Raw genomic sequence first — 10,711 nt, forward strand, 5'->3', positions numbered from 1 at the left:
GATAGATAGATAGATAGATAGATAGATAGATAGATAGATAGATAGATAGATAGGAAAGCCAGACAGTTAAGAAGATGAATCAAGCCCATGATGGTAGGTTTTTAGTTTGGTGGGTCACAAGTTGGACAGACCTGACCCTAGGGTGCATCTACACTGTAGATATAATACAGTTTGATGCCACCTTAACTGCCATGGCTCCATCCTACAGAATCCTGGGATCTGTAGTTCGGTGAGGCACGAGCATGCTTTGGTACAGAAGGCTTAAGACCTTATAAAACTACTAATCCCAGGATTCCAGGGGATGGAAGTGGTGTTAAAATGCATGGTTTCAAGTGCAGGTTTGAGCTGGTTTGTGACCGTATCTGAAACCCTAGGCATAACTGCCAGTTAGCTGCCCTGAAACAGGATCCCATCCAGTTAGATCGCATCTGTGCATAAAATGACATTTCTCTGTTTTGCTCTTTTCTAGAAAATTTCACTGTACCCGGAATTATATCCACATGCATTTGTTTCTTTCCTTCATCCTGAGGGCGGCGGCTGTCTTCACAAAAGATGCCATTTTGTTTTCAGATGACAGCATGGACCACTGCCTGATGTCCACAGTAAGCAGGCTTGCATGCTCCTTTACCTCTGAAATGTGTATTTTATACAAAGGCTTTATGTTTCTGCCAGCACTGGGCTTTAAGATGACTTATTTTTAGGATGGGAAAAACTATTAATTTCAGTTTTGCTGAATTTCTCATTTTTGCAGCCATGAGTTTATTTTGGACTATATTTACATCTATATTTATATCATTCTACAAATGTAATTTAAAAAGTCTCAGTGAGATTCTGAATCATCATCATCATCATCATTGTTGTCGTCGTTGTTGTTGTCATTTTCTATATTTTCCAACAGTTACAACTATTAAAATAAATAGTTCATAATTAACAAATACAAAGTTAAATCACGTTTAAACCATCATACAATTTGAAACCAGTTAAAACCAATTAAAACAATAACATCAATGACAAATTATGTTAACATTCATGCACATCTTCCCAAAGGGATGTATTTTTTAGACAATTTTCTTATTACCATCCCATTTTGCCAACATTTTTTTGGTAGCATAAATTATTTTTGGGTGCAATTTCCCAAAATATATGCATTTTTGTGCACTCTTAAGATATGTGCATTTATGTGTATGCTTTGAATTACAGATTGATTTGAAAAATTAGGTGCAGAGGTCCATTTGGTTAATTTGTACGTTCAGCAGATCCACATTTGTTAAACTGATACAAAATTAGGACTTCACAACCTTCTCATGCAAACTTCATTTTGCTCCCATGAGGCAATAGGTCCAAATCTGACTGTTCCCATTCCTCCAAAGGGTAAAAATAAAAATCCACAGAATAATACATACTAAAGAATTCATAGACTGTAGATACTGGAGATTTCCCAAGACATTTGGGAAGAAAGAGACCTCCAAATAAATAAATAAATAAATAAATATATACAGTATATATATATATATATATATATATATATATATATATATATATCACTAGCAGTTTTATTTACAATTAAAATCTAATTTATATGTATTCAGAAAATGCATTCAGAAAATAAAAAAGACAAAAAAAGTGAAGGTAGGGGATGGGGAAGGAAGAACCCCCCCCCCCATATAACTAAAAGTCCATAGAGCTCTGGCTCCTGCCTTCCATCTTAACTGTAATGAAAAGAAAAATGAAAAGGGTGGTGAGAAACATGTTGTTCTACCATTGCAGATCTAACTCCAAGTCCACCACATATGAGGTCTTTGTAACTTGTTTACCTCCCTGACGTTTTTCCCTGTCGGACAGAAGGAACCAAAAGAATTATACAACCCACCCACTTACAGCTCCTGCTGATATTTTTACCACACATTTGTGGCATATTTTAGAGCACATGGAAGGATTTTTTATACAAAATATCAGCTCAAATTAGTCTTTTAGCCAACTGTGATGTGGGAGAGGATCTCTAGTTCCTTTAGAACCTGGATGATAGGAATCGATGAGTAGATCTGTTGTTATACAGAAATGCTATGATGGGGAAAGCTTCACCTGATAGCTTTCTATCAGTTAAGCAGGTGTTAAAGGCAGAGTAGTCCTACTGGAAATATATATATATATATATATATATATTTATATATGGGTTGGGTGGGTGAGTCTACACCGGCCAGAATACTCTGGACTGCTCCTAAAGTAATCTAGCGCCAAAGCTCTCCTGAATTTCCTTGTTATATCTGCATTCCAGAGCAACAGTGTGTATACTCGCATCCCACTATGCTGCCTGGTATAACCTCCCTAGCAAAAGTTGCTCTCTGTGAGGTCAAAAATGAGTCACCCAGCATTGATCACATAGCTGGGTGCCTCAATGCGACCTCAGAGGGAGCAACTCATGCTAACAGTGCCAGTGCTGGCTTGCAGTGGTGTCACTAGGAGGATGTGGACCACACCGGATGACACTCCAGAAGAGAGGTGGCACCTGGTTGGGTCCTCATCCCACTGCAGGCTGGTAGGGGCAAGTGTGTTCCTCCTGAGGAGGAGGCCACCTCCAAGGTGAAAGAGAAAGGCAAAGGCCCCCCTCCTGGCTTTATCATGGTGGAGACTTCTTCCTCAAGAGGAGGTCACTACGGTGGAGAAAGGTGAGCATGATCTTTTTGTCTCAGCCCAGTAGCCCCCCAGCAGTCCCCCATGCACTGGGTGACACCAGGGGTGGGGACACCACTGCCGGGTGCCACAATGCTGCTTGGCATTGTTCTGTAGTGCTCTGGATATTTTTGGAAAATTAAGGGCAAAAGGTAAGTTGTTTTAATGCAATTCAAGGCAGGGATGGCCCAGATTTGATGCAGGACTGGTTTCATGCCATGAAGACAGTCTGCAGTCAAATCAGGGCTTTGGCCCTGCCTTGTGAAGATAGGTTGCAGTGAGGGCAGATGGAGGGGACCCAGTTTGGCCCATGTAGACATGCATTTGGTTTGAAGGACTGCTCTGTATACAGCTTTATCAGCCCTAAAGAAGCTCTCTTTTTGAAACCTGTTCTGTGTCTCTCCTTTAGGTGACGTGCAAAGCAGCGGTGACGTTTTTCCAGTTTAGTATTTTGGCCAACTTCTTCTGGCTCCTGGTTGAGGGCATGTATCTGCAGACTTTGCTGGTGCTGACCTTTGTCCCTGACAAACAGTATGCCTGGAGGTTCATCCTCATTGGATGGGGTTAGTAGACTGCCTTGGTTTTTGTTGGAAAGGTCTTCCCAACCATTGGCCTCCCAGGTGAGTTGGACTTCAACTCCTAGAAGTCCTAGCCAGAATGGCCAATGGTAAGGTTTCCAACACCTGAATTAGACAAACGGCCTTACAAATCCTTATATTAGACCTTAGTATAAGTAGTTTGGGTCACTTGCTTGAATTATCTGGAGCACTCATCCTTGCATCTCATTTGGCGTGACTTGTCTCATCTACCACAAGATGCCATCCAATGAATGGAATATTATTTGAATATTATTTTATTAAGGAGACACTGTAGTGTAGTGGTTTGTGTATTGGACTAGGACTCTGAGAGACCAGGGTTCAAATCCCTGCTCAGCCATGGAAACTCCACTGAATGATCTTGGGCAAGTCACACTCTTTCAGCCATAGAGACAGGCAATACCAAACTCCCTCTGAACAAATTGTGCCCACAAAATGGTTTGCCTTAGGGTTGCCAAACACTGGAAGTGACTTGAAAGCATGCAATAACAACAATGGATTGATTAACTATGTCTGTTGATTAATCCATTTCAGTAACCAGGTCTGTGGGCTCATTTCATAACAAATCACAAATCTACGTTGAACAAGTTTGCACAGAATAGCATTTGCTCTTTGCCCAAAATGACACTGGGGCGGGGTACAGACCGCCGCTTTGCGGCGGTCTGCCTCCGCCGCCAGTAGGTCCGCGGGGGAGCCGGAGCCTTCAGACGGCCCGACTCCCGCGCGGACCGAAAAAAGAAGCTCCAAAATGGAGCTTCTTTTACCGTCGCGTTTGCGACGTAGCGAGGCGCCAGGGGCGCGCTCGCTACGTCACAAGCGGCGCGACACGTCTGGACGCTGTGCGTCCAGTACGTAAAGATGGCGGCGCCCGTATGAACAGGGCGCCGCCATCTTGTACGTATTCAATACGTACTAGGGTTAGGGGGGTGCGGAAGCACCGCCCCTTCCTAACCCTAGTACGTATTGATGACGTACTATTTGGCGGTCTGTAAACCGCCTGGGATTTGCACAAAAAGACTCAGGGTTTTTGAAGACCCATTGAAGATCATTGAAAAACTCACAAACTCTTGCAATTTCAGCCAGTGGGCAGAAAACCTTTGAAATCTTTGACTCCTGCCTTGAAGAACTAAAGAAGCAAAGATGTGCAAACCCAGTAACATAAAAATGTGAATGAAACAACAGAAATGAGACTTTTAATAATGAAACTGAGTGTAATTATGGCAAAGAAAGAAGAGGAACAATTGTGCATATATTTTGTCTCTGATTGTACAAATCTTCTTTCTTGTATTCACTCATATGTTCTTTGTGTCCAGGAGCACCAGTGTTTACAACATTGGCATGGATCACAGCCAGGATTTACAGCCAGAATACTGGGTAATTACTGACATATTTCACAAATTAACGATGAATCAATGGTCTGACTGGAGATAATTCAGGAATCAGAAACTTTGATTCATGTACATAATTTGATTCATACACATATCATAACCTCATACTGATTGATTCTTCCTTATCCGAAGTGCTCAACCAGAAGCGTTTTGGATTTTGGAGAGTTCATTCAATTTTGGAATATTTGAATAATGTGAGATCTTGGAACCCAAATTTAAACATGCCTTTCATTTATGTTTCATGTACACCTTATACACATAGCATGAAGATAATTTTATACACAATATTTTAAATGTTTTTGTGCCTGAAACAAAGTTTGTGTACATTGTACCATCAGAAACCAAAGGTATCATTATCTCAGCCATCCATGTGGGCAATTTTGGATTTTGGAATACTCGGGAATTCTAGATAAGGAAAACTCAACCTGTACTAGTTTTTGAATCTGATGAAGATGAAATAGATAGAGAAATGAACACCTGGAAGAAAAATATATTGTTTTGATATCAGGATAAAGAGCAGAGCATATCCATCAAATCAAGCAAGGAGAGGAGGACCTCTCTCTTTCCAGGGTAATGTCAATACATTATTTCTCTTTCCTTGGCTACTTCAGATGCTGGGATGATGAAGAGGAAAGCTCAGCAGTTCTGTGGATCATCAAGGGACCCATCCTATTAACGGTTTTAGTGAGTTTTCCTTTTGATCTGTTTGCTTTGAAGAACAGAAAGCCCAGCAATTGTCTTCAATTGCTGGGGGATCTCTGTTATGTGAGCCATCCTTGTAGCCTTTTGAATGTTCATAATGTGTTTGGGTTTTTTTCTTTTCTTTGCCTGCTTTCTACATAAACAAATAAGCAAGCTGTGCAACAATTAAAATGCAAACAGCAGAGATCTCCTTTAGAAATTGGACCTGGCAGATACATCAAAGCAGAGGTTGAAGAGTTTACTTGTTTGGACTGCAACTCCCAGAATCCCATGGCTACCATGGATCCTGGACATTGTAGTCTTCAAAACAGTAACCTCCCCACAAAGTCGGCATCCATGATCCTACTAGTGATGTGTTTAGACATGTCAATACCTGAGAGATAACAGAAGAGGGTGCTGTTTGCATGGTTAAATTGTGTTGCCTGTCCTACAGTTGCATCTCTCTTCCTTAATCTAGTGAAAAATTAGGATAAGCAAAAAGATCTATCAGATTTACCTTCTTTTATATTCATATGTTTGAAACCTCGGGTTCTTTCTTCTTCCCTTCAAAGGGAAAAAAATCACAAAATATAGAAAACCCTTCAAACGCGAGTTGAAACAAATTTTTCCCCTCCTCTGCATTTGCTGAATTCAGTTAAGAGATATTAGAGATCTAAAGAATGAGCACAATTTTTTTTCCTTGTCAAGAAAAGATGACCATGATCTGGCGTTAGGAGATACAGCTACCAGATAAGCTATGATAAAAAGGGACTTGTGATGGCATAAGTATGATGTGGCAGCTTAAAAAGCCAATGCAATTCTAGGCTGCATCAATAGGAATATAGTCTCTAGATTGAGGAAAGTAATAGTTCTGCTCTATTCTGCTGTGGTCAGACCTCACCTGGAATCCTGTGTCCAAGTACTCAGCACCACAATTCAAAGTGGAGTAGGAAGGAGGGGTTAATTTCTTGGTGATATAATGTGACAGGAAAATACATTTTGCAAGCTTTGGTAGGAATGAACCCCTAAACCACCCCTCTTGTCTCTCCAGATGAACTTTGTTATCTTTATAAACGTCATCCGAATTTTGGTTCAGAAACTGAAATCGGCAGAGCCTGGAGGACGGCACACAAGGCATTTTGTGTAAGTGACCAAGCATTTTATTCTCTCACTGGAAGTGTCTGATACAACATCTGCTGTCAGACAAACCTCTTTCTGCTGGAGCTTTAAAAATACCTATGCATTTTCTTCTCCTCAGTGAGTAATGGTGTCTTCTGGTCAAAAAACAAATGATTTACCACCAAGGAGTTTTGGGTTTTTTAACATTCCAGGACCATCTTTTTTGCCAAAATTTCAATGTCTAAAAATATTGGTTTTGCACAAAAACAAACAAACAAACAAACAACACCTTTGTGATGAAAATAATGTGCTTTGTGCAAGATAAAATTAGCTCCCCATAGAACAAAACAATAGTTATTGTCTTGTCTTGTTAGTCCATAAGCTAGGCTTCCAACTATGTAACTTTTTGATATTTGCATTTATGATTGAGGCGGCATTAATGTATGACTGAGGTACCATGGAGCCAGTGTGGTGTAGAGGTTTGAACACTGGACTAAGATTCTGGAGACCAGGATTTGATTCTTTACTTAGGGAGACCCATTGGGTGATCTTGAATGGGTCTCACATTCTCAGCCCCAGAAAACCCCGTGATAGGTTTGCTTTAGAGTCGTCATAAGTCTGAAATGACTTCAGACACGCAACAACAACAACAATAACCACTGTCATGATTGTAAAAATGCCCAAAACTGGCACTGAAGGATGATGCATCCAGCCCCCCACCTACCAATGGGGACTTATGATAGGACCCCACAGAGGTCCTCACATCTTCTGTTCATACCATTACGCATTGGTGAAGAGGGTTGGATGTATCATCCTTCAGCACTCTGATGACCACCTGTTTCACCACCAATATTCAAATACTGTTTTCATCCCTAATGGCACTTTCTTTGTTTTAAAGATCAGGAGGTGCCTCATAACCATTTCTGAACCGTTGCTCCTTCAATGTCTTCTCTTTCAGGAGATTGGCCAAATCGACGTTACTCCTCATCCCTCTCTTTGGAGCTCACTACGTTGTTTTTGCCTTCTTCCCTGAAAGCATTGGGATGGTCGCTAGACTCTATATTGAGCTGGGAGTAGGATCATTCCAGGTAATGGTTTGGGAAGGAGAGATAAGTGACTTTGAGGACAGTGGCATGGTGGCTTTGACCAGTGCAGAGGTCTCTTGAGGACCACTTTCTGAATGCCATAAAAAGGTGTAGTGGTGTGTGTAACCCCTTATGATCCCAGCATCTGCCAATGATGTTTCTGTTTACGTGTATCATTCTTATTCTTCGCTTCCTTTCAAGGGTTTCCTGGTGGCTCTTCTGTACTGTTTCTTAAATGGAGAGGTAAGTGGAAATAAGAAACGCTCTTTGAAAGACCTTGTTTGGAATCTTTCTGTGGTGCTCCAGCTCTCAAAACAGACCTACAAGTACCATTGTAGGTGAGGAGTGCTTTGATCTGCTTTTGTAAACCACAAATGGCACATTCTGTCTTGCTGTTCTCTGGTCAAAGTAGACACTGTAACAAATCTGGATGCTCTAAGTCAGGGATGGGCAGTGTGGTCTGTGGGCTCAGTGTGTTCCCCAAAGGCATTTTTCTTTCTTTCTAGAAGTCGAAAACATGTTCTCCCCAAATGCCCTGTAGTGCTTTCTGGTAAGTAGGGCCTTAGGCAACAGAAACAGCTTGGTAGCAATATTGGCAGGGTTGTGTGTGCCATGCTGTGTACCAACTGCCTTCCAATGAAGTGGCAAATGTGAATCAACAAGAATTGGATTCAATGGTTTGACTTCTGTACTTTGATACAGAAGAAGACCCTATTTTGTCAGTTTCTCTTCAGGCAGCAAAATGTCTTGGCCCAATGCTGTCTTGATAGAGGAACCTGAACTTTCCAGCACCGTGATGTAAAGTTGCTCGGAAGCATAGGAAGCGGAGGAGAAACTTCTGGTGGTCCAGGGACATTGTTTTCATCCCAGGGTCCACAAGAAGCTGCACCAAGCCTGGAAATGACCATCTTTTTTTAAAAATGGGAGCAGTTGGATGACCACTTCCAGTTTCATTCCCCCCTGCCAAGTTCTAAGGGCTTTGAGCTTTTGAGAGAGAGGGGAATATCTTTCAGTTGTACATAACCCCATATTTTTGATTGTCTATTTAAGGGGAAGCCTATGTATAGAATCATAGAATTGGAAAAGATCCCAAGGGCCATCCAGTCCAACCCTTACTATGCAGGAAGACACCAAAAACTCTCAAATGATGACCAACCAGCCTGTGTTTAGAAACCTTCAAAGAAGGAGAATTCCCCCACACTCTGAGGCTGTCATATTCTATTGTCCAACACTTTTTACTGTTAAGAAGTTCTTCCTAAGGTTTAGGTGGAATCTCTTTTCCTGGAGCTTGCATCCATTGCTCCATTGTGTCCTATTCCCTGGAGCAGCAGAAAATAAGCTTCCTCCATCTTCAGTATGACATCCCTTCAAATACTTAAACAGGGCTATCATATCACCTCTTAACCTTCTCTTCTCCAAGCTAAAAATATCCGGCTCTCTAAATCGCTCCTCATAGGGAGCTGGGTATATTTAAGGGATTTCCATGAAGTACAATCTTTTTTTAAAGGCCAAGTGGACATGCGCAGCCACACATTGGCCACACAATGCCAAACTCTAAAGTAGAATTTGGAAAAGTTTCATTCATAGATGACAGTCCCCAGAATTATCTTTCCAGCTCCCTTCATCTCCAAAAAATCAAACAAATGGAAAATTGACAACATGAATGAGCCAAGGCTGGGGCTGCAAAGTTCAGTTTTGTGTTTTAGCTCTGACCTAGTTTTAATCCTCTGTTCCTTTTTCCTGCCATGATAGGTTCAGGCTGAGTTCAAGAAACGTCTCCGTAAGTGGCATTACCAGCATTACCTCAGCTTCACCCGGAAACACCGAAGCCTCTCCAGAGATAACAGCCCTACTAACTATGTCACCCAGTTATCCTTGCTGGACAGAATCAGTCCCAAAAGGAGCATCTGTCCCAATGACCTCTCCTCTGTCTGAAACACTTAAACCCTGTCCAATCTCCAGAATCACTGGGAGGTATCCAGTCCTACCTTCCCAGCAAGGGGCAGCAGTTGCACTACTGGAAACTTTGGACCCAGCCCAAGTGTGGGAATGCCAGGTCTTCAGGCTCTAAAAGGTGAACCTCAGGTCAGGTGGGAGAAAGTTGGTTTCTTCTTGGTACACACCGCCCCTTTTATCTCCGGCCAATTTCTCCCTGGCATTGTTCCCACAGCCATTTGGTAGCTGCGGGAACAATGCGGCTCCCAAAAGGAGCTCCGTTTCAGAGCTCCTTCACATGCCACACCACGGTCGCCATAAGCAGCCCGGGGGCAGTGCAGAGATGTCATGCACGCACCGCGCCATTGGGACACAGTGCATGCATGACAGAATCATGGCAGCCCTCGTGTAGATGGGAGGCTGCCATGATGATGCCACCGCCACGTACTAGGGTTGCGGGGCATGCGGATGCTCCTCCCCCGGGCAACTGCGCCAGTCTGGATTGGGCCTATATATAACCTCACTGCTAGCTCTACTGAGTTGATCAAGACATGGTTCCTCAGATCAGAGCTATAGCTTTGTTGACAACCCCTCAAAGTTAAGACATGTGGATGCCTATTTTGTAGGGTGGGGTGCACTTTGGTAAAGCACGATAAAGAGTACCAACAGAATTTCCAAGAAGAAGCTGCCATTTTTGTTAGGCACAGTAATTATGAAGTTGCTCTGGTTGGGATGGTAAATTAGATGTTTATGTTTGCCACCATCATTTTCAGCCAGGGAGAGTGGCTGTGACCCTGGAGATGTTGGAATTCAGCTCCTTTGACCCCCGCCATTGCCTATGCTATCTTAGAATCATAGAATCATAGAGTTGGAAGAGACCACAAGGGCCATCCAGTCCAACCCCATTCTGCCATGCAGGAAATCCAAATCAAAGCATCCCTGACAGATGGCCATCCAGCCTCTGCTTAAAGACCTCCAAGGAAGGAGACTCCACTACACTCCAAGGGAGTGTGTTCCACTGTCGAACAGCCCTTACTCTCAGGAAGTTCCTCCTAATGTTGAGGTGGAATCTCTTTTACTGGAGCTTGCATCCATTGCTCTGGGTCCTGTTCTCTGGAGCAGCAGAAAACAAGCTTGCTCCCTCCTCAATATGACTTCCTTTCAAATATTTAAACAGGGCTATCATATCACCTCTTAATCTTCTCTTCTCCAGGCTAAACATCCCCAGCTCCCTGAG

General features: G+C 42.5%; 1 protein-coding gene across 1 annotated transcript in view; it reads left to right on the forward strand.

The window, feature by feature from the left end:
* LOC121933008 (pituitary adenylate cyclase-activating polypeptide type I receptor-like) overlaps window positions 1–10,382 on the forward strand; it is a 27,891-nt gene extending 17,509 nt beyond the window's left edge. The window contains exons 6-13 of the mRNA XM_042472195.1: window positions 470–602; window positions 3,080–3,233; window positions 4,580–4,640; window positions 5,266–5,338; window positions 6,387–6,478; window positions 7,413–7,542; window positions 7,741–7,782; window positions 9,292–10,382. Coding sequence (XP_042328129.1) covers window positions 470–602; window positions 3,080–3,233; window positions 4,580–4,640; window positions 5,266–5,338; window positions 6,387–6,478; window positions 7,413–7,542; window positions 7,741–7,782; window positions 9,292–9,474 — 868 coding nt within the window. The 3' untranslated portion in view covers window positions 9,475–10,382. The remainder of the gene's footprint in view (window positions 1–469; window positions 603–3,079; window positions 3,234–4,579; window positions 4,641–5,265; window positions 5,339–6,386; window positions 6,479–7,412; window positions 7,543–7,740; window positions 7,783–9,291) is intronic.
* The last annotated feature ends 329 nt before the right edge of the window (window positions 10,383–10,711 follow it).

The sequence above is a fragment of the Sceloporus undulatus genome, chromosome 6 (assembly GCF_019175285.1).
Source record: "Sceloporus undulatus isolate JIND9_A2432 ecotype Alabama chromosome 6, SceUnd_v1.1, whole genome shotgun sequence".
Lineage (NCBI taxonomy): Eukaryota > Metazoa > Chordata > Lepidosauria > Squamata > Phrynosomatidae > Sceloporus > Sceloporus undulatus.